The following is a 24693-nucleotide window of genomic DNA, read 5'->3' as shown; positions in this document are numbered from 1 at the left end:
TTGGAACCACAGTGAGAGGAAAAAAAGCTTGATTGTGCTTGAAGGTCAATTTACAAAGCTGTAATTACTTGAGAGTCTTGCAAAAGGAGAGTCTGAGGGGGACAGCAAAAAAACTGGAACGTGTGCTTCCTCACATAAATTTTGGAAAGATTCCCAGGAATTGCAGGGTGGTCTAAAAATCCTTGAAAAGAGGACATGTGAACCTTAAAGGATGAGGTTCCATTTAATAAAAAGTCCTCTCCAAGATGAGTGGATCTCTTTGAAGACATCTGCACTCCACGTTTCTAAGAGGCAATGCAGGTGAACAGCTGAGGGGATAGACAGGAAGGTGGATCAGCACACTGCAGTGCTGGGCTGGAAGTCATCTAAGTTCCCAAAAGCAAAGCTGAGAATGCTTCTCTTATACCAAAAGTGGATGACCCTGCGGAAGTTAAACAAAATTGGATGGGCAAAGATGGTTGTTTGCTGAACAACTGGAGCAATACAGAAGACTATGCCTTCTTCCAGAAAAGGAGCCAACAGCTGAGGTGTTTGCTCCCCAGATACAGAAAAGCTGTGCGATGAAAAAATTCATTCCACATCTGATAAGGTTAAAAAAAAAAAAAAAAAAAGAAAAAGGCAATACACATCTACTCCAATAACTCAGAAATCTACCTTGTTTTTTCCCCTGTATGGTTTAAACAACTGGCAAAGTAAGCAACTAGGCCTACTAGGCCTAGACATAGCAGGGACCCGTATCCTCTAAGACTCTGGGATTTGTTAGGTAGCTCGCCATAGCACATTTAGCATTCTGTGTATGGTCAAGCTTGCACCTTATCATCATTTGAGGTAGTTGGCTCTAGCTATATCACAATCTTCACGTTGCTTAGTGCTTTAGATGAAGAGTTCTGTCAGGTTTTAAAGAAGGCAATAGCAGGGAGTAGAGCTGGAAAACCTATTGTATATACTGCTGTGTATTATTCCCATATCTCTGGGCATAGTTCAAGGAGTTTATAGTCAGACCTGAATCAGACCACACCCACAGTGAAAAAAAATTCCCAAACTGTCCAGAATAATAAACTCTTACAGACACAAATAGCAGTGCCACATGTGAATGTGCTGATGTATCATTTTCTACTCACAAACTCAAAAGTAACTGTTCAGAAAATGGCTCACGCCTCTTAAAATATCACCCAGAAACTGGACACCTTATTTGGGTTAAGCCTACATCAGTGGGACTTCAACTTCTGTAAGCAGCAAGTTGCTAAAACATTGCTTTTCTCAATAGCTAATTGCTCTGTGAATTAATTGGGGGGTGGGTGGGGGATCTTGCAAAAAAGTGTATGTTTCTGAACAATTGTGATGGTAAGCATAGTGTGTCACTTTGAACTGCTGCCCTCATGTTTACACTGCTATACCCTTACAGCCCCAGTCCCAGAGGGGCTTTCAGCACAGACAACGTCCGTTTGGTCTGCTGTTTGGATCAATGTGCCAATTCAGTAACTATTTTACATTTTAAGCTGTCTACTCCAAAACATGTTTGCTTCCCCCATGTGTCTAGGCAGACATGTCATTTTATGTAAAAGGTTTGCTTCTGCCCTCAAAAAAAGTGTGTTTGGACACTGAGTCATGTGAGCAGAAGCAGATTGCATCCTCTAGACTGTTGCAATCGAGTGACACATAATTGTCACCTTTGGCTACATTGCAAAGAAACAGTTATAAAATATGACCTACCCACACAGAAAACTGGAGAGGGCTTTAAAAACCCTACTTGCTTTAAAACAAAGAAAATCTTTGCACACTTTCATGTATACTCAGATGCAAATCCTTACTGTAAAATACAGACTGAATTTCAGTCTATGCTGTGTATTTGTGTCATGGCTGACCTCCTAAAGCTGTTACAGACTATGACAAAGGCCTATTAAGAAACCAGATGAAAATACAGATTTCACCATTTCTTTGGGTTATGCATACTGATGTATCTTGACTCATACCTCTGAAAAATGCCTATGTCAGATAAAGACTGATACTCCTGTTTATAATTCTGTCTCAGCATGAAACAGTTCATTTTGAACACTAATGTCCACTTAAACTATTTGTAGTTTTACCAACAGATTACGTCTAACCTGGCAAGTTACAACTCCCGATTGTTCTGTTCAAGGCTTAAGCTCTCAAATGTAAAGTTTTAACTACATCTTTTTTTCACTCAGGCTATAAGAAAGCCTGGTCACTATATATGCAAGCTGCGTGCCTGGACAGACCAGTGCTACTGGAAGCAGAATAAACACCATATTTCTTCTTAAAAGCTTGGCAGAAACTTTTCTAGCAAAATGAACAATGCATACAGGCTAATTTTCAGTTTCATCAAGCATGGCATTTTCACATTTTTTCTTTTTCTTAGGGATTCTGTGTACCATTTAGTCTTTGCCTGACTAACTCCGAAAGCCCTGGATGCTACTTGAAAATAAGGAAAACTTCCCCTCAAACTTCTCCTGTATTCTTCTAGGAAATCCTGATCTGAACGAAGAGTTGCCATACCCCTAACTATTTGTGAGGTGAAGTTGCTGGAAGCTAAGCTACAGAAGTTTAGCCAGCCTGTTGCAAAGAAAACTGTAGCAGAACTTTAGAGAGTTACCTTCTCCACTCCAGAGTAACAAAAAGCTCCTTACACTCGCTACAACAATGGTGTAGGAAAAGATAACTCTTTCTTGCTAAATGTTATTGTTACAATGATGGAAGAGGTGGTGCTTTTCAGCTGGAAGATGACAGCATTCATAGCGAATGCTTATTCTGCCCAATCTCTACTGAATAAAATTAATGTTTTAAAAAATTAAAAAGGATTAATAAATGCCTAATTGCTGGAATAACAATAATCTCTTAGGAAAAGGGATTAGGAAGTGATGCAATAATTTCACTAAGCAGTAGTTCAATCAAAGAACATTTTTCAAAAGACAATTTGAAGAATGAAGCACCATCAGCTAAAGGCAACAACTATGAAGCTAAGCAATGATATATACTCTGAGCCAACTACTGCTACAAAGCTAAGTTATCATAAGCATCATAAAGGCCAGAAAAAAAAAAAACAAACCCAAAACCCCCAAGCCATCAACAACATAACTAGAAATACAACTTGTTATAGCTGAGAAAAATGGCCAGGAAGGCAAAAATCTTAGTAACTACAAGGATTAAATTATCCATTTATAAATACAGTAGCAATTAGCAACTCAGAAATACACCTGAAGTAGTGTAGACCAGCATATGGTAAGTACACACAGGAAGGTCCCTGAGTGTCTGTAGAGTAAGTTACTTGAAGCACATCCAACACTCTCTATTTACCACTAGTAGGAAAAAAAGTGGGGAAGGTAAACAAGGAATAATTAAAATGTAAATACTTTGTCCACTAACTATTTAAGCCTATCTGTGGATATGAAGAAATATTTAGGCTGCAAGCGCTGTATTGTGGTAGTCTCTAGAAGGACAATATTGCATAAAACAATTCTGCAATTACAAGGAAATGGGAAAAGTGTGTTCAAAATAATCAGCAAGCTCAGTCAGTGTTGAGTGGAGTTTCAGCTGGCAAAATATCCTTTCTGTACAGCTTTGTACCATGAATCTCATTATAAGATGTTGGATTGTTGGATGTTCTTTCTGTCAACAGAGAAAGAACAATTCGGTAACACTTAATATAATTACACTTTAATGAAACATTGAAGTTCTTTCTAAAGTGTTACGAAGATACAATACATTTGTAATGTGTAAAAGTGTAAAGGCTCAACATTAAAATGAAAAGACTTAGTAAAAATACAGATTAAAAGCTACTGCAGCAAAACAAAGTCATTACAAGTACACTTGTGTATTTTTTTTTTTTTTTTTTAAAGAAAACCAGCAGTATTGACTGGAACGTACAGACAAAATAAAATACAGTGAGAATTTTCTTCCTCCGTACAGTATTCAATCAAGTAGCACTGCAACAAACATTGATTTCATGCATAAGCGTGGAGAGGATTTTAAACTCTGCATATAGTACTAATTTCAGCTTTTGTACAGCCCCATTTGCAACACATTCCTGCCAAACCCAAAGATTCCCGTTTTCTTCTGGGATACCTGGCCCAAAGATAACTGTTTGATCCCATGGGGTTTGCAATTTCTGTTCCTCCCCTGTCCTTCTGAACAGCTTCATCTATCTGGCGAACAAGTTCTTTGAAGTCGTCTGCCACAGGCACATAATCATTATAGTCATTTAAACTATTCAAGTCCTTAAATGTCTCCCATCCAAGAAATGGGCTGCTTCTCTGCAGCTGCTCCACTTCAGGACCCAAAAGTGATTGCAGCTTGAGGTTTCCCAGTAGTTTGATACTTGCTGTTCGTGCAGGATCTGTTTAAAGACAAGACTTTTTTTAAGTTCAGGCTATAGTAGTGTCAAAAGGAGCACGTGGGTCTAAGAAATAGCAATAAAAAAAACATTCAGTTAGAAATAAGCAAAGCACTGTTATCTAGAACCGTCAGTACTGCAGTCTCTGCTGCATGACTTAGTTATAGCTTACTTTTAGGGGAATCTTTATTTTTTAAAGGCTATCCTGCCTGCTAGACATGGAGAGTACATGGTTACAATCATGACTGAGGTATAGACATCCTATCATAACTGCAGTATTACTGATATAGAAGTCTCAATATTTCTATTAAATCAAACTTTTGTTGTAAAGACACATATCCAGAAACCACATAGAGCTACGTCATGTGGCTCATGAATTAGATTAGACTGTTCCTCTCCCATTCCCAATCACACAAACTAGCATCATATGAAGAACAAATATAGGGAGGACTAAATAAACAAATATTTGTATGTAAACTGCTTCTTAGAGACTGCATTTTTCTATAGGTATTTTCAGCCAATGCTTTCCACTCATTTCTTCCTGGAAGCCTCTGCTAGGCCTTGAGAAAAGAATTTACTCATAAGCACACTTTGTCTCACTGACTGGAGTGTTCTCAAAAATCTAGCTCTACTTCTTTTCACCTCACACTGTTTCTCTTGATTTTACTTCTGCAAGGCAAGTGGCATTGCTTACTTCAGCTAATGTGAAGAAAAACAGCTCCTTCAATTCTTAAGTTTAAAAAAAATCCCAAATAGGTGCTTGTCTTGTGGTCTTAATGCTGTTAATAAGGTTTTTGTTTCAGAAAGCTGAAAGATCACAAGAACATCCAGTGAATGTTATACTTACTTCAGTATGGTTAATATATAAAAGCTAACTTTCAGATAGAACAGTTGCCTGAATATGTACAAAAATGAAAGTGATTGTAGCTACTTTACTAATTAGACAGTATCTGCTATTTCGTAGTCTTTTGGGGCAGGGAAGACTTTTGATTAGATGGCATGCAGCACAGTGGTGGCTTCCTTAGTGACTGATGCTCTCAAAAGCTATTTACTGTTAATAAAAAGGAAAACAAAGTTTGCAGGGAAAGAACACAATCACAGCAGAGGCTGTACATATGTAATTTGTTATAATTACAAAGGTAACTTTTATCTACTATTCAACTTGTTGGGGAAAAAAAAAACCCAAAACCAAAACCCCACCAAACCAAAAAAACCCAACAACAAGCAAAAAACACCCAAGATACACCTAAAATACTGGCTTCAGTAACCACGTGAGGTCTAATGTTATTTGATTAACAGCATGTTTAAGCAAGAAAAAGAGAAGGTCTTCCACTACACGTTTTAGCCTTAATTCCAACTTTTATCCTTGTTAAAAAAAGTTGTTTTCACTGTTAAAAGTAACAACATAAATGAGAGTCATCACTTAAAATTACTCTGTTTCGTTACTGTAGTTTGCAAACACAGCCCCAAACCCATCTGCTTATAATTTCTTAATATATTGGACTTGGAACACATGACAGTAAAATTATCTGAGGAATATTATCTGAGTAAAAAAAAATTATCTGAGTAAAATATCTGAGGAATATCTGTTTCACCAAAGATCCCTAAAGCAGTTCTTGCTGTTTAAATTGTAACCTGAAGCACCCAGAGTCCCGTCCATCCTCCAGAGTGCCAACTCTTTTGCACAGAGCAGCATAAGGGAGTGATAAAACCCTCAAGCAACGCCACATCCAATAACGCCCCTAGGACAGCCCAGAAAGACGAGGAGCACAGCTTTAAAGCTCCTGGCAGAGGCGGAAGATTGAGCCAGGTCTCCCCAGCCCGAAGAGTTACCGAGCTTTGGGAAGAGAGCTAAGCGAGAGGCAGTCCCTAACGCTTCCAAGGCTGCATCACATCTCCCTGCATGGCCAAGAAGAAAAAAAGTGTGATTTATTGTTTGTGGGTTTGGTTTTTTTTTTTTTTTTTTTTTTTTTTTTTTTTTTTTTTTTTTTAAATAAAAAGGGTTCAGTGGCCCTCGGCCGCCGTCAGAGCTGCTCAGCCTTGCACAGAGCAATGTCTCTGAACAGACCAAAAACTTCACAGGCTAATAACGCCCTAGCGACTGCCGTGTCTTTTCCTGTAAATTTGCCGCTTTCCTTTCAGAAGTCACGGGAAATGCCGACCAACATCGGGAACGAGAGGGAAAGGGAGGGACGGGGACGCTCCCACTGCGGCTCAAGGCGGGAGGAGCGCGACGGGGCGCTCGCCCTTCCCCGCTGCCTCCCATTTTGCCGTTTGTCCTCGCAGGACTTCTCCCGAGAAAGCGAGGCGTCCCCAGAACCCTCTCCGCCCGCGGGGCTGGATAGGCACCAGCGCCGCCGCCCTGGGCCGCCCCGTCCAACCCAGGCCCGCTCCTCGGACACTCACCGGCCGCGGGCGCCGGCTCCATCGCCAGCAGGGAGAGCCGCTTCCAGCGAGACCCGCCGCAGGTGAAAATGACGGCGCGGATGAACTCCCGGCCGCACAGCTTCACCCCGTACCCGTCCCCCTCGCCCGCGGGGAGCACGGCGGCCGCCGCGTCCCGGGCGCTGGGCTGTCCCGGCGGCACCGCGCAGAGCAGCGCCGCCGCGGCGCAGAGAAGTCGCAGCTTGGTCCCCATGGCGCCGGCCGGCCGCCCTCCCTGTCCCGGTCCCTCTCTATCAAGCGGTCTCCCCGGCCGTCCAACCGCCCGCGCTCGCGGCTTCGAGCCCAACCGCTACTGCTCCGCGTGCCGCGTGCGCTGCCGCCTCCCGCTCGCCTCCCGCCTTTTATGCGCTGAGGGCGGTGCTGAGGCACCGCCCCGGCCCCCGCCCCGCCCCTGCCGCCGGCAGCTCCTTCGCCGGGCGGTCCCTGCGCCTGAAACCGGCGTCAAGGTGCCCTCAGACAGGACTCCCTCCTCCTTCTGCCCCTTCCTTGCTGTCGCGACTCCTCACGCCTCGGGGAAGAGGCATCCCACCTTCGGCATCCCTCCTCAGGCTCCAGGCTCCCCACCGACCCGGAGACTTGCTCCATCCCCTCTGCCGGGCACTCTGTCTCCGTCTCAGCTTTTCCTGTTTGTGGTCAAGTACCAGTTGCTGACGCCCTGTCAAATGACTCCTAAATAAATGTGAAAAACTTATGCTTGACCATTTTTTCCCTTACAGGTCTAGAATCCACATAACTACTCTTACATTCTAAAAAAGTTGGCTGAAGACTGAAGTAAGTAAAATTAACATGCTTCTGCAGAACTACTTAAGCCATGGACACTTGAGGTGGGATTTAAAAGCCTGAATTCCTCTGGAGTCAAGTTTGTCATTCTGGGACACCTACGGCCAGTGTCAGCTATAGGCACCCAAGTGTTGGAGACACCTTGGCCCTGACATGCACGTCCTGGGGATGTGGAGCACCACAGCTGTGTGTTTCACCAGCAGCACCCAGCAGGCTCTGGCTGACAAGGGTGGCATTCTTTGGCATCACCAAGCAGAACTATGTACCCTGTGAAAGTAAACTTCTTGTTTGGGTTTTTTGTTGTTGTTGTTTGGGGGTTTTTATGGGTGGGGGGGAAATATGTTCTTTGGTGGGTTTTTTTCAGCACAGTAGGACAAGAAGTGGCTGCTGTCCCCTTTTATAAACAGTCATACTCAGGAAAACAGGAAAGTTCATCTCTCTAAAAATATAATGAAGCTGTTGTCTAGAGATCCTTTTGCAATGAGACTATGCTTTCTATCCCTTGAGTACGGATAGTCTGTAAGAGAAAAACCCTCAAAACTCAATCTAGAAAGACAGCACAAAGAAGACACATGTCCACAGCCTAGTGTACGAAGGTCAACGATTCACCTGTGCTGGCAGAGAAGACATAGACAACAATCGCCTTTTCAAGGAGAACTTGGGTGTTTTACATGGAGCTGGATGTGGAAAGAGGCCGCGAGGGTTAGAATAGTGAGCAACCTGCAAAGTTGTCTCTACTTGGACTTTCTTTCTGGTCCCATCTTAAATGTTGTAGACAGTGGTACTGCTTCAACAGTAGATACTGTCATCCAGGCTGTTACTAGGATGCAATCTGCAGAAGTGAAGGCTGCCAACCTGAAATTCCTGAAGAACAAAACAGTGATCTGTTTCTCCCCCAGTTAAAGTCTTAACTGTTACCCTGTTACAGACAAGTTGCGCAGGGGTAATCACAACTTCTATTTTTAAAGAGAGCAGCAGCTTGATCTTGTTGGTGTCATGGATTTTTTCTGAAAATACTCATCACATCAGCTGAACTTACTCGTGGACTGTAAGTAGTCTTCTAGCCATGGAAACTGTTCTCAGTGATAGGAGAGCTGCAGTCATGTGCAAGAGCACTACTAGGAGTTTCAGGGCAATAAGGAAGGTGCCTCCTAGGATGGGCCTGACCTGGTGACTTACTTAGCTTGTAAACAAATACAATTAATTTTATACCCTACTTTGATGCCCATGCCCAATATTGGATCCAGTCTTTAAAAGCAGCAAAATGTCAGCTATGTCTTTCTCAGTTTTTACCAGGCAATTTTGAGAGGTCCTTAAATAGCAGGCTGATTTGTCAGTCTAGCTGGTAAACTCCTGACTCGCCACATGCTTTAGTTTCAAATTTAACTGGACCGTGCATTACTGTGGCACTACATCTAACTGTCCCTATGCAAAGCCAGGCATTATGATGGCCACCTTTAGGCTGGCTCGCAAGCAGTGTTTGACTACAGCTGCTAAATGACCTCACCTGCTTCTTCGTCAGGACTACTCAATGTGAAAGAAAACACTTTCTCTGCTTTCCGTCTTGCTTGTTGGAATATGATAGAGCACGAGTTGTCAAAGAGGCCTTGGAAGGAATGTCTTTTCAAGACATTCATAATTCCTCAGGAGAGCCCACACTGCAGCACTCATCATCACTCTTCGTGTTGAAAAGCACAGGCTACATATTCTCTCTTGCTAGGATTAAAGACTGCAACAACAGGCAGTGAGTTAATGAGTTTTATTAAGGATCATATCTGAATGCTGGCAGTAGTCTGACATTGCCTAATGTTACTATGCTTAATGCTGTTTCACTAGTAGGATGCTGCGCTCAGTATTTTTCCTCCAGACATATTTTAGTAACGTTGTTTTTGCATCTAGGACTTTCAACTGCATCTACTATGATTTGAACAGTAGGTTATAAAGAAACTTCCTATGTTAGTCATGTAACTTTAAATCATACAGGACTTTACGCAGAAAAGCCTAACTGGCAATCTCTCAGTAATTCGCCATGAATTTAAATCAAGTCAGAAGCTAGGTTTGCTTATCTGTTCATCATAGCTAGAAAAACTACTTCCATTCAAAACAGTACACGCAGAATGAAAATTTAAATACAACCAATCTGAAGTAACTATCCATCTTCTTACTGTATTATAAAGAACAGACAACAGCAGAGCAAAGAATCATATAATGGTTTGAGTTGGAAGGGACCTCAAACACCATCTAGTTCCAACCCCCGTCCCATGGGCAGGGACACCCTCCACTAGACCACGTTGCCCAAAGCCCCATCCAACCTGGCCTTGAACACTTCCAGTGATGAGGCACCCACAACCTCCCTGGGCAACCTGTTCTAGTGCCTCACCACCCTCACAGTACAGAATTTCTTCCTAACATTTAATCTAAATCGACCCTCTTTTAGTTTAAAGCCATTTCCACTTGTCCTGTCACTACATTCCCTGATAAACAGCCTCTCCCCATCTTTCCTGTAGGCACCGTTAGGTACTGGAAGGCTGCAATTAGATCTCCCCAGAGCCTCCTCTTCTCCAGGCTGAACAACCCCAACTCTCTCAGCCTGTCCTCATAGGAGAGGTGCTCCAGCCCTTTGATCAACAAATTTCAAAGCTCTTTGATCAACATCATTTCAAAGAAAGGAAATTCCATTCATGATCTGTAGGATCTTGCAAGATAGGTACATCCAGGGTACTGTCTCAGAGCAAGTATTTAGTATTTCTTAGTTTCCTAAAATTAGGTAAAGGTCACTGTACCACTTCTCTCCCTTGCTCTAAATTTTGAATCTATTGGCCAACAGCAATCAAAGTTTATAGAGGGTAGAGGATGTTTCATGAAAACAGGAGGCTAAATAAAGAAGATATCCTTTAACAATACCTTGATAGCCTTGAATACCTTGAATGAAAGTCTTATTCATGTGTTAAACGTCAGACAGTCTACGCAGATGATGAGACACAGCACAGAAATGCACAAACTTAGTAAGTCTTTTTTTTCAGAGACTTCATTTCAAATTCATGCAATCACTGCTGCAAGAACAATTTAGTCTTTGAAAGCTGCCCAAACATGAATTTTACATATTTCTTACCAGCCAGGATTCTGCAACAAACATGAAACACCACTGCATGTATGTGATTGGTGTCTAAGTACTAGTGTTATCCAGCTAACTTCATCAGATGATCATGAGTTTTAGAAAGCAGTTCACCTTTAAGAAAACTAATAAAAAAATTTAAGAAATCCAACTATTTTTCTATAATGAATTCCAAGACTGATTAAGCAATAATTATGCAAACACTATCTCATTTGTGTATGTATATGTATGTATAAATGCTTTCCCCTTTGACATTTAAAAGCAGTGATATGCAGTCATAGTCATAAAATAACTTCAAAACATTTAGGAAGGGACTGTAAGAATCAGCTTTCCCTATCGTGAAGAAGGGCTCAGAAAAGTTAAATCATTCATGCAAGGAATGAAGGAAGGGGCTTAAACTGGACCCCCCAAAGTGACTTTGCTTGTTTCTCAACAACATTAACAATAAAAGTGTGGAGCAGGCAGTAATAGCTCACAAGTAGCATGCACCTTCTTGGATTCTAAATGAGACATATCCAAAATGAGAACACAGAGTTTAATTTTGACATCCTAATCATGACTTACTTCTCACTTTCCTGGAAGAATCCTGCTCCGAGTGACACTGATTCAGGATACATGGCTATCAGATATTACGACCGGAAAAACCAACAGGATTAAGATCATAAGAGTAGTGCCTTCAGGTTAGAACAAGCTCTCCCCACAGTTATTCTTCTCTTCCCCTGTGATTCATGAGAACAAAGACAGTTGCTGTGATATATTAAAGTCAGTCTTACAGCTGAAGCCAGTTGAGCACCAATGACTGAAGGGAGCAGGATGTTTTAGGTGTTTTATTTATTTCTACAAGTACAACTGTTATGATGATTATGGGCAACTTGTGCTGTAAACATCTATTTTCCTGAAGTAGACTCTGTCAGAGATGAGCTTTCCTGCTTGCTTTCATCGTTCTCTGAAGCAAATCATACAGTTCAACCACTCTGTAGCCAGATATCTATGTGACAGATACGACTGGGCTTGGCACATGCAACCATTTTGATTAATACACTGTAACAAAGAATGAGCATCTTCAAAACAAAGTATATATTTATCAAGAAAAAAAGCAAAGCTAACAGTGAAAAATAAAGGCAGTAAAGGTGACTAACCCTCAACTTCTATGATGATCTTTGGCACACTCCATGTAGCCCGTTTGAATCCATTTCTGGGTTTGGCATTAGACTGTCCTGCTTAAAGCCTGCTGCTTTTCCCATATAAATTTGGTAACTTTCACTGATACTCCCTGTATAACACTCAATTAAACTCGCCCCATTTCCGTCATTTTTTAGTGTGGAGTCTTGCAATGAATTAATGCTATTGATCTAATTTTAACCTTTGGGAGAAAAAAAATTCAAATTTAGCTAGGATGGAGTAATAAATAGCTATCCTATCATCTCCTAAAACTGCTATCTGTGTCTGGAAGCCTGCTTGCTTCCTTAACACTGCCTTTTGATCCACCACCATAGCCATCAATCTATCACAAACACACAGATATTAATTCCTATTTCAGAGTGGATAGCATTAGGGCATTTCCTAATTTTCCAGGCTTTGTCAGTAAAACTGCTGTATTGACTATTAAAACTGCTCTCCTGTAAAAATGTCTTTCGTAGGATTAAAAGATGGGTTAAAAGGCACAGGTGGAGATGCACAAATACCAAAACAAGCTGGTTTAATTGTTTTTCTTTCTTGAAAGAAAGAGTATCAATAGATGACAGAAATCAAAACATAAAAGGCTATTGTAACTTCTTCAAAATTAAAGCAAGGTGGACTTCAGAAGTTGGAGGAAAGGTAGTAGATGATCTGTTACTGAAAGCAAAGTAAGTAAGCAGTGACACATATGTCCTAAGAGTACTACATAATATAGCAGCAAGTGGTAAGTGATTATGGTGTAGGACAGGTAGAAAACATGAGGTGGTCTTGGGCTGCATTTTGTGAGCTCACAGAACATGGGTAGCACCATAGGCTGAGTTGAGGCATGCCTTCCAAGACTTAAAATCACTGCCTTAGATCCTAAGCAGTCAAAGTGCAGGCCAAGCTATTATAACCAAACGAGTTATTAAAACCCATTTTATCACCCTGCACATTAAAATGCATCACATTTGAAATATGTTACAAATTGTATGTATTGTTAACATGCAGATGATAGAACCAGTTACAGAAGTGACTGAATGCAGAAGTGAATGCACTTTCAGAAATCAATCTTACACAGCAGTGCAAACTGTGCTATTAACTTCTATGATGAAAAGCTTTTGTTTTATTATATATTCACCTGTCTTACTGTAACAATATTCTCATTGTAGTCAAGTAGTCTTCAAAAACAGATTTAGGGCATTATCTCCAGCTGGAACTTATTTTTTAACTCAACAAATTGGCAATACAGACTTAGGCTTAATTCATTATTGGATGCTTTTTGAGCATTTGTTTTTCATTCCACAATTAGACTAATGCTAGAAAAGCTTTGCTCCAAACCACAAAATAATCTGGTTTTAAACAAGATTTCCAATACAGAAAGATGCATTTTTTTGCCAAGTGTAACATCAGAACACTAAAATATACTAAAATCATATTCTCAGTATATACCATGTTAGAGCAAAGGCATGCAAAAAAATCCCTCAGTTTTTCAGTACTTGTAAGGCCCCTTGGATCTACCCATTACAAAAACACACATTAATAATTTTGCTTGCTGTTAGCTCAAGTTAATATTCATCTTAGTAGTGAAACTCTGATTTCATGTAAACAAATTATCCTGAGTTTCAGAATGTCAAACAAGCATGAAAAAGATTCAGGAAATAGCTATGTAATTTGTTTTCTCTTTTTTGAGAAATTATCTCTGCTCATACTTTAATACAGTTTTTCCTAAAACACACAGTTAGCAAGTGATGTGTTTACTTCTGAACCTACTTCTGATAAAAGCTGTTTATTCCAGAATTTGAAGCAGAGATGGTGAGTTTACTGCCTAAAGAACAGCAAATAAAAAATGTCTTATTTTTCAAAGAAGTTGTCTATTCGTGACTTCAGATTGAGCTGGCATCCTTAAATATATTTGAAAATTATGACGATATTTATACAAATTTGTTACTACCAATAAAATTTTTGTTGTTCTTGTTGATGAGTTTGGTCAGTACCAGACATTGTTACTACAGGTGAAAGTTATTTTTCAGACTCTAAATAGACAGTGGAAATCCAATATTTCACTCTAAACAATAAAAATATACTGCATCAACAATGGATATGTTCAAGAGATACATACGAATGAAAATTGTTGCTTTAGAAAGTACTGATTAAAAAATGAATTATATTTTGTTTTATAAAAGCTCATAATTTTCTCAAAATTTTAATGATTCATTTCTGTCCAACACCAGTATTATGATCACATTTCAGATATTTAGCTTTAATACCATCTTCCTATTTTTCTATGAAGAACTTGCTCTGAGATCTTCTGATTTTCTCCAGGTCTTCATAAGTGAGCTGTCCTTTTGGCAATTCTAGCAAAGCCCTCTGTGTGTCCATTATGTTCTCTGCTTCAACTTAAAAAAATAAAGAAATTAAATAAATTTCCTAAGCTTTACTATGAGAAAGCAAAGAAAGTAAAAAAAAAAAAAAAAAGAAAAAGAAACTCATTAAGCCATTCTTGTTTGGGCCAGAACAACAAAATACCAGGTCACAGCTATGTATTTTACAAACGAGCTGATGCCAATGCAGCATTAAAGTTGTCTTTAAAAATTTTGGACTGGTGGGATAACTGCACATGGAAGTGTTTGGTCTGAACTGAATATGTGCCTCAGGCTGCATTTGTTTGAAAGAACTTCAGCAAAACCAATCAATTGTGCTGTTGTTGCCATTTCTGTTAGCCCCTTTCTCCTAAAAAACTACATGAGTTACAGTAATGCTTTGTTTAGCGATTTATTACACACATGCTTTGGACGGGAGGCATGAGATACAGCAAAGACTTAGCATCACCATGTACTTTTTACCAACCCCGTACTCTATTTGACCAATAAGGAGTCTGAGAAGAGGGCGGATCAGACATACATATAAAAGAATAGGTAGGCTTTAAGAAGTAAATTCCTTGTACACAGTATCCTAGACATGTCATATATGGGCAGAACTCTTCTTCTTGTCTCAGGCCTAGGCTAAAAGATGCCAGGCTATGGGCAGAAACTGGATAGCCCAGGACTTGACAAAGCATTGGTCAAAGCATACTGCTTCCAAAAACATGTTCTAAGACAGTTAACTAACATGCAGTCTTAACAGCATAGCAAGGAAAAGTTGTGGGGTGCAGAATGCTCTGGGTAAGACTGGAATGAAAACATTTAGGACAGAGAATCCAAAAAACAAAGATAAAGATTGAACATCACACAGAAGTTGTGGTAGTCTGTGATATAAGAGAGGATGAAGATTAGGCAAAGAATGTATTTGTTTTGGCTGATGCCATTTGCTATAATGCCAACAATCTTGTTTACCTATGCCTTAAGTCCTAGCTTGATGATGGTTATGGCAGTGATTTGAAGCTGTATTTATGTGCAATAAACTTGAATGAATATTGTAATAGAATCAAGGTTGTGGTCATTCTTTAAAACCAGTCTGAATACTGAAATCTACAACTGCAATTTTGGTAGTACTACAGTGCTTGGGATCTCCACACATCAGTAATATCAAACAGGATGACACTGGTTGCCACTCCCAGTAACTGGTAATAACACAATGTCAGTCAGTTGCATATAGCATTTGATTATGGAATAGTAAGAGATCTTAGGTGACAGAAAGATGTTACAGATAGTCAAATCTCTACACCTGTCCCTCACATGCACTAGAGCAGATTGTCCAGTCACCATCTTTCTCACATGGTTCAGGATACAAGCAGCAAGCTATCTAAATCTTGGAAAAAGTAGCCAGAGTTTCATTGCTTAGTGGGGAAGTTCTGTGCAGTCCCTCCTTTCCTCTAATAATCTATCTGAAAAACACCAGCAATACGTACCTGGACTGGGAAGAAAAGCAGAACAGCAAGGCCAAGAACATAGATAGCAGGTCCATGACTGATTCTTAGTGTCCTCAGCCAGTCAGAAAAGACAGTGCACCTGAGGGCTGTTCTGTAACCCTGCCATCCCCAAAAGATTCAGTTGTGATACATGGTCCTGGCACATTTACAGCTTTTCAGCAGTACAAGCAAAACTCAAAATAGCTATTTTGAGTTTTTGCTTTAATTAGCCCAAGCTATAAAACAGCAAAAAATCCCTCCGATTTCAAAGTAGGAGAATAAGCAAGTCATGAGAAAATGTTTGGACAAGTAGGTTAGAGACAGAAGAAAAAAATAACTGTAAGCAAGATCAAAGACAAAATGTCTGGTGAAAGACACAGAGAAACCTTGCAGGGGTATAAACTGATTCCAAAGAATGAAGGACAACACACGCAGGACTATTTGATCAAGGTTGTTCAGATACAAGGAAGACTGTACAGCACAGAAATAACTGCAGATTATCTTAGGAGAGGAAGTGGCCATGAGGCTGAAGATAGGCATACCCTGGACGAAAGAGACCAGCTAAAGGGGGAACAATAAAGAAAATGGTGTATACATTCGTTATTACACCATAGAGATGAAGTATGGCATGCACCAAGAGAATACATGAGCAAGCAGAGAAGTGGTTGAGAAAGTAGTATGGGTGTGGACACAGCCATCAGCTGAATAATAAGAACAAGCACTGTGGCTGCAGGTCAATTGTGTCATAAAACCGTCTCTCCAACTACTTAATTTTAATCTTAAAATAAAAATGAACTCCTGAACCCAATTTCCACATAATTACAAACCTTCTTCTGATTTCCAGATTCATTCAGGCTATTCCACTTCCTTTTATGCTAGAGCTGATATTAGTAATTAGTTTAATTTCCTTCTCTTTCCTTTATCCCATCCTGTAAGTAGGATCTGTAGACCCAAATATCTTATGTCTTTTTACAAGGCTAAACACACCAATCGCTTTGTTTTCTCTCACAAGGCAGCTTGACATTCCCTGATAATTTTAACTCCTCAGTAATTCTAGCTTCCTTATACAGAACTGATCCAAACTATGTATAAATTTCCAAGGAAGGTATTACTATTTTCCTGCATCAATACCTTCCTATCTGTAGCCTCTAGTTATACTAAGGTTGTGGAATACCCATCTTTGGAGATATTCAAAAGGCAGCTGGCCATTTTCCTGACCAAATGGTTCTGGGTGATCCTGCCTGAGCAGGGGAGGGTGGACCAGATAACCTCCAGAGGTCCCTGCCAACCTCAACCATGCTGTGATGCTAGGAAACCTCACTTGATGTTTCTAGACTTCGCTTGACTCTCATAATTTCATCACAGTACTGGATTATACTCATTCTGTAATCACCTAATACATTCAGGTTTTTCTCTTTTTCTATCATTTCCAGATGGTGAGCTCTGACAGTAGAAATCCCTATTAGTCTCTAGCTTCTTGCTGACCTCCTTATCAAACTGAATCCTATTTTATTATCTCAGTTGTTCAGGTCATCAGTTCTTCTTGCACTACAGTTTATTTCTTCTCTGTTGATGACACCAATCAAGTTTGTCATCCACAGATTTGATTAGTATAACCTACTCATAATTTCAAATACAAAACAAAAGCTGGTCCAGACCAAATCTTGAGGAATTATCACTAATAACTCTGCTAAGGCCTGGCCTTCCTCTTTAAGCACAAACCTTGACATCTTTTCTTTACTCCAAGCTTACCTGTCTACTAATTTCCATGTCCTTCATGCTAAGATAATCTTCATTGGATATCACATTAAATACTTTCATGAGTTTATAGTAGATCTACCATATTTCTTTTGGGAAAGATAAATTATTTTCCTGGAAAAGACACAGTTCGTATGGCATATTTAATTTTCTCTTATTGTCCATTTGGTTCCACAGCTTCTTTTCTCCAAAACCTTTTCACAAGCGCTGCATACTGCTGAAGTTGCCGTAGTGGATCTGACGTTATGAAGATGACTTTTTGTATTTGGTAAGCAACAGGATACCCCAGTGCCCCTCTTCAATCTATACAGGACCACATAGTAGTCAGTAAACACATTACATACTCTTGCCATGGGGTCTGCATTATGATATGCTCACTCTTTCAAAATTCTGGAATGAAAATCACCTCATCTTTAAAAAAAAACAACCAAAAAACCCCAAAACCCAAATCTTAAATGCCAAGTGTTCCTTCTGCATTGTATGCACTAGTCTCCTTTTCAACACTCTGATTTCTAAGCACCACCCAGTTTTTCACCCTGTGCTTAGCTGCCTCTTCATATTAAAATCCAAAGAAATGTATTTAGTTTAGGAAATGATTGCAGATATACATTGCTGCATCACCTAAATACATTTGCACCTCTATGCAGCAGAAAATATCTCAGAGTGTCTAATTAATCTATCATTATTTTCAATGAAGTACACAGAGTTAGGAAACCTAGCTCTTAGATATGGATGCTAAGACCAAGAGCTGAAACAAATTTTTATTTTGTTTCAGTATGTTTGTGTCAGTAGCAGACAGGAAAATCAACCTAGTGAACTAAGATGATTTGTGAAGGTAACAAGCCATGGCCCAATACCATCTTCACTTACAGTGAACACTCTCTTAGCATGTCTTATTCACTAGGAATCAGAGCTAACATAAATGCACCTCTGTAATCCTCAACACCCATCACTTAATCAGATCTGCCACTGACAACTATAAGGCAAGACCCCACTTTCTGGGACTCATCTTTCTTTTTTCCATCTTGGCAGGGCACTGTGGCAAGATGATCAGCTGATGACTCTGTTTCATCATGAAGGTATAAGGGCACGATTCCTGTCTGTATCCCTTTATCTGCTCTTATCATCCCTAGCCCTTGCCAAAACACTGGAGTGGAATATGGAAGGAAATTACCAAATCTGTCATTTCTCCAAAATACGCAATGCTTACTTCAGATTTATTTCTAGCCTTAAAATTCACATTTTTTGAAACAAGAAAGGAGAAATTAACAAACAGTCTTAACTGGAGGGAAAGGCTGTAAAAGTAGAGTGCATACTCTTGACTGGGAAAGCATCTGATTGTGACATAGTAGAAAACAAATGAAAGAGTAAGATTTTTGTCTAGAGAAAATCTATTGAAAGTTTTCTCCCAGCCATTCTAAAAAGATAAGAGGCTATCTAAGATATTAAGCTTGGTTCTATGTGTGAACTAGACAGACTTGCATACACATACCTTTCATCCTTTGCAACAGTGTCCCATAGCCCATATCATATTGATACGCAAATACAAAGCTTAAGGGAACTATTGGCAGTAAAACTCCTGGGTTCTTCTTTTTTATTGCTCTGTTAAAAAAAAAAAAAATAGAAGGAAAAAATAAGAAAATTTAGGACATTCAGCACAGACCTTGACTGTCTAGGACTTGTGCATCCTTCTACACTCTCTGATCAACAAGTATTAATTTTTTCAGAAGCACTCGTCTTCTGGTTGCCTTCTTGCTCAACTGTCAACCCAAGGGTATAAAAAAAAATAATGCTTCGAGTGAGTTTTGAATATATCTAACAAAAATGGGAATATCTAACTTGTGTAGCATGCATGTGCACATGAATATATTCATCCAGCCACATGCGACATGTAGCAATCAAGATACCATGCTCAGCTCCAAACATATATGAGTCCACAGAGAACGCATAATACATAAGGTGCATTTAATCTGTACTAGGTACACAAAACCACAAGTATTTCCTACATTCCCTCTAATCACGTTATAGCACCACAAAAACATGTTACCAAACAAAAGTCCTATATGGCAAGTTCCTCCCCATGCAATTCAGCTTTATTAGGTTTTTTTCCCCCTTGGGTGTTTCTGGATTCAAATTTTACGTGAACAGATTTCAGAGTATGTCCACTTGTTCACTGACATACTAAAAAAAACAGATGGCAGAGGATTTGTTGCTCATTAATAGTTCATTAAATCACAATACAGACAAGAAAATAGCATGGCTTTTAAACAATCTCTCCTGCTCCACAGACAACTTTTATTTTTGCACTGAACTTTTGGTACCTCAGCTGTATCATTTTATCATCAGCTCACACATCTCTGCTTTTATATAACTCTGCAGTACAGACATAACCAAAACACATCTGGAAGCAGACAGAAATCAGAGTCACTCTGTCATTGATCAACCTCTGAGCAGTTACTGGATAAAAATAACTACCTCTTATAATGCAAAAGGAAGGTCGTGCATCATAGAAATATAAAGGTAATATATTTATATTTTCTGTTAGGAAATAAACTTCATACCCAGCTGTTAAACCTACAGCAGCAAGTCCAAAAAATGTCCCAAAATATTTGAGAAATTCCCGTGTCCAAGCAATCTGCATGGCTGTTTGTCTCTCTCTCATCTGGTTCTGCATCAATAGTTGCCTTTCCAGCTAAAGAAGGGAGAGAGGTTAAACATAATTAAGTCATTTATTTATTTTAAAGACTGAGTCAATCTCTCATTGGTCTATAAATCCAAAACATTAACTGAGAAGGTTTCTTTTTTGTTCTTTTACTTCAGACATTCATAGTTTTTGATTGAGAATGGCCTTCCTCAGTAATAAGTCAGAATAGTTTACACCAAGAATGAATTTAGGTCACTTAGCAAATGTTTTAATGCAGAATCTTTCTAATGCTGCTCCTCAAGGTCAAGGAAATCACAACACCAGCGTTCAGTTTTGAGAGATCCCCAAGTCTCAGCAGCACTCCCTAGGTTAAGGTTCTCTGACCTTTTATTTCCATGGTGATCCAAAGGGTCTAGCTGCTTTCCAATGTATTCTGCTTGATTTTAATTTAGCTGATAGTATCTTTAGAGTCAATCTTGACACCTCTTTGCCCTTTGAGGATTTGTCTTCATAATGCATCATAAAGCTAATAACTCCTTTGAAACACCATAGTTTACAAATATAGAAAAAATGCTGTGAAGGTAACAGATCTTTTAAAGATACTGAACTATGTATCAAAAGTCCATGAGAAAATACTTCTATAACTAAAATGAAAAACAATGCAAAAAGCACAATCCAGACAGTATATTCACATGTCAAAGTAGAACTTTCTATGGTGCATAAGAATAAAAAAAGCAGACTACTAGATTTTTTTTTTTTTTTTAAATTACATGCCCCATCTAAACATACTGGTACATTTCCATTAAATAAAAGTAAATTTAATTTCTTAAAAGTTCCTCTCTACTGTACAGAACACCAAAAAGAACAGTGGTCTTTCCTCCTTAGAATGATGCAGAAAATAAGATTTGTACAAAAAAAGTAGTCTGAAGCCAGAGTACAGAAGTTAGTTAACACAGTAAGAAGTCTGCCTCTTCTCATTAATGTTTGTAACTCTTTTTTTTTTTTTTTTCCAAAAAACAGAGTACCTGAGTTGGTATGTCTAGCCTAGCTAACCAAGTTGCATAAAAAATCCAGCAAGGTACAGGAAACAGAATACCAGCTGCCTAAAAAAGCACTAAAAAAGAAAGAACAAAGAGAGAATTCAGAAAGTTCTGTTCTCATGCATCTATAAAAATAATTAAATCTGTTCTTTTCTCCTGCTTTCTAATTCAAGAATAATTTAAAGGATTTGTAATTACTTAAGGTTTCCACCCATTTATTAATCTCCATTACTATTGATTTAGCCCGACCAGAACAATTTCTGTTGTTACTAATTATTTCTTCCGACTATGTTGATCTTGCTATCTTATTTACAAGCTCATTCAGTACCCAAGATAGGCAGAATTAATTTTTAGACAGCATAATAAAAAAAGGACAGATCTAATTACATATAATTGTACACAGTAGGAAAAACAACATTCACTGTAGTCTCACAATACTGTTTCATCTGTTTCTCTTTCCTCAAGACTTAGATTTGCAATTGTTGTTCTCACAAAAAATATCAACAGGCTCTACCTTCCTGATATCCATAATTTTCAGTTTGCTTTTTTCAGAAGAAGTAATTATATAATGGCTGACAAACCACTTAATAAAATATCAAAAATAATTAGATTTTATCTTGTCACCTATGAGACATTTGGAAATTCTAAAGTAAACAAGCATACTGCCTGTTAATTAGCCCCATTGCGGTCCCCAATATCCTTAGCCTGGTAAATTGCTGAGGGTTGACGTGACAAGATAAAATAATGACATGTAATATCAATTTAATGACCTCTATTTTCCCCTTCAATTTGATTATGTCTGTAGTTTGCACACGTGTGAAAAGTATTAAGGGATCCTTTGTTTGCCTGTCAGCACAGATAAGGAGCCTACGCTTCCAAGATGCACAGTATCACCCTAAATGAGCTTCAATTTGAAGAAGTACATAAGGAGGAAGTGGGACAAGGATATGCTGATGAAATATAGGTCTTGCTAAATGGAAACTCAATGGAGAAGAAGAAAAACAGACAGTTTAATATGCACAAAGCATTGAAAGAAATAAGCATGGAATAGAAGGAAACTGTAAGTTTCAATCTACAAGCATAAAATAAAGGATCTTAACATGATTTCTTTAAAAACAAAAAAACTCACGACAACAAAAAAAACCCAAACCCCCACCCTCACACAAGTTATATTTTGCTAGCTCTTAAAAACCCAAGTACTGAAAGAAAAAGATAATTACTAAGTCACAGACACTAAGGTCAAACAAGCACCTTTCTATAGGACCCTGTCATACCAAATTTCAGAAATCCAAGGATACTTTTATGTATATCTACAAGTAATTTATATAAATAACTTAATCTAAATGAAAACAACTTGTTTTGTATATTATAAACAGCAGCCAGATAACAATCAAACAATTTTTCATATTCTTTTCTAACCAGAAGGATCTTTTTTTTCAATCCCTCACTTAAAATCCCCAAGCACTCAACTTTCTACATGGTATCCCATTCAAAAATAAGGGGGGTGGGGGGTAGAGGGGAATGCATAGAAAAATGCTCATAATTCCTTTCCTTTGAGCAAACTTCTTCAACTCGGATGTAAAATCTCACCTAGATGAAACACAATACGGCATTTAAATTAACTTTTTTTTTTTTTTAAAAAAAGATGTGTTGGAGGGAAGCTTTAGAATAGCCAAGAAGAAAAGGTTTCAGAGGAATCACGATGCACAGAAGGCAGTAAAAAGTAGATCTAGTGACATTTAGCTAAATTAATAATTTAATTCTTGCTATTACTGAAGTTGCATGATGTTATAATGAACAGTTTACTATACAACATCTATTTCATCCATAAACTTACAATATAGCACCAAGAAAGCACTGAGATGTTTTTAGGGATGCTAAGTAATCTACAATACTGCTGCAGATGTTTGTTTTTAAATTGATTCTTATTTAGTCATAAGTTATATGGAGAAATCCTAATAACAACACACAAACATCACTGAACATGCTCCAAAATCTCTCTGAACCGATGCAATCTTATGCCAAATCCAGGAATACCTCGCCCAAACACCAGAAATGCCCTTTGTTCTGTCTTCCTTTACTCTGAAAAAAATTTTCATTCCTGCTTTCCGTTTCCAAGATCAGTTTTGTCACTTGGCACTATAGTGCTGTAGCTGTAGGACCCCAATGGAAATCTGCCTAACGAAGAGATTTAGTAAAAGTGTACCTGGGCAATTCCATGCTGACTTCACTGGATTTCAAGCTTTCCTTAAGGAAAAGGAAATGGAAAACTGAGCAACAATTATAGCTAAAGTTGTCCCAGAACATACTGTTTCATTGCACAACTTAAACTTACTGGAATAATTCTAGAAATAACCAGTTTGGAGGAGGCTCCAGCTCTTTCCAGAGCCATGGCACTGCTAAATGATGTGGGTCAATGCTGCCATCACATTCCTCACGTGGGCTCCAGTAATGTGTGTTCAGCACACCAAGGAGCAGACATAAGGCAGGGCACGTATCTACCCTGTGTCATCAAAGACTGTTTTAACATGTCCAGACCCAACATCTAATCAGCTAAATAGGTTTATGAGCAATGTTTGACACTAGAACAGTGTAAGTATTTAAATGAATTTCAAATGCTTTAAGTTGCAAAATTAAGCACCTACATGGGCACTGCAGCAACTCCTCTGTATGTCAATCTTTCAAAATTTCAAAAAATTTGGGGGCAATATCCTTGTGCTTACCCATCTACTATGTCAATCTGAATTGAAAATCTTGAGCTTCAAGAGTTCTGAACAACCAAGACACCCTGATATTCTGACTTTACACTGGCAAACAACTATTGGTAGATCCTAAGGCAAAACTGTTACATTAAGATTATGTTAACCTTAAGCAAGTCACAATTTGAAAGCAGGTCTATGTAGGGAAAGACTCGGGAGTCCACCACAAAAGATGATTCCAAATTAGATGAAAGATAGAAAACCAACTCATGTTTACAGTTCAAATCAATATCCCATTTTCAGCTGTTAATTTCTTAGTAATTGTGTCTTATTTTCCTCCACATGTGTTCTATTGAAAATGCCAGCCACACTGGGATAGCGAAAGAGTGGAGTAGACTTTAGACCTATTAGCATGCAGATTTTCTGACAAAGGCCATGTCCTACCTCCTTAGGACTTACTTTGCAATGACATTTAAAATGACTTCCCATTAAGGCAGATCAGAAGTAACGAATTAAGAACAGTAGGTATTCATTTTACTGCAAACCATAACTTCACACACAGAACTTCATAGGTGATAAGATAAAAAAAAAAGTGTATCATTCAACCTTAGCACAGGTGTGCTGTAGTTTATTTACAATAATCTCACTGATGAAAAGGTTGATTATTGAGGAAACAAGCCACAGGTGCACATCATATACATCAGGTGAACAATAGTTCACCATCCAAGTGCGATGTCTTAGGGAATAAATTCTATTTCATTTTAAATACATAAGCCTTCCACCTATATAGCCATTAAAACTTCAATAGGGACTATTTACATGATCATGCTTGCATAAAAACTATAGGTGAAGA

The 24693-nt window shown here is 38.8% G+C and overlaps 2 protein-coding genes across 3 annotated transcripts in view; both read right to left on the bottom strand.

The window, feature by feature from the left end:
- Positions 1–3616: 3616 nt before the first annotated feature.
- LOC142599585 (relaxin-3-like) lies at positions 3617–7466 on the bottom strand. Its single transcript, XM_075741046.1, has 2 exons — positions 6758–7466; positions 3617–4354 (listed from the first exon to the last, which is right to left on the bottom strand). The coding sequence occupies exons 1-2, from the start codon at positions 6987–6989 to the stop codon at positions 3987–3989; spliced, it is 600 nt and encodes a 199-aa protein (XP_075597161.1). The 5' UTR covers positions 6990–7466; the 3' UTR covers positions 3617–3986.
- Positions 7467–11505: 4039 nt separating this feature from the next.
- Positions 11506–24693, bottom strand: part of PLGRKT (plasminogen receptor with a C-terminal lysine) — a 29896-nt gene continuing 16708 nt past the window's right edge. For both annotated transcript variants that reach the window (XM_075741047.1, XM_075741048.1), the window contains exons 3-5: positions 20019–20149; positions 18950–19059; positions 11506–14248 (exon numbers count right to left, since the gene is read on the bottom strand). In XM_075741047.1, coding sequence (XP_075597162.1) covers positions 14127–14248; positions 18950–19059; positions 20019–20149 — 363 coding nt within the window. In that variant the 3' untranslated portion in view covers positions 11506–14126. The remainder of the gene's footprint in view (positions 14249–18949; positions 19060–20018; positions 20150–24693) is intronic.

The sequence above is a fragment of the Balearica regulorum genome, chromosome Z (genome assembly GCF_011004875.1).
Source record: "Balearica regulorum gibbericeps isolate bBalReg1 chromosome Z, bBalReg1.pri, whole genome shotgun sequence".
Lineage (NCBI taxonomy): Eukaryota > Metazoa > Chordata > Aves > Gruiformes > Gruidae > Balearica > Balearica regulorum.
Note: the sequence above shows the minus strand (reverse complement) of the source record. Positions and strands in the feature narration are given on the sequence as shown.

Bases quoted from the DNA above. Each gene is read 5' to 3' on its own strand.
- LOC142599585 (XM_075741046.1), bottom strand. From the start codon at position 6,989: ATGGGGACCAAGCTGCGACTTCTCTGCGCCGCGGCGGCGCTGCTCTGC. The intron at 4,355-6,757 runs GTGAGTGTCCGA...GTCTTTAAACAG, and splicing joins GGAGCCGGCGCCCGCGGCCG to ATCCTGCACGAACAGCAAGT.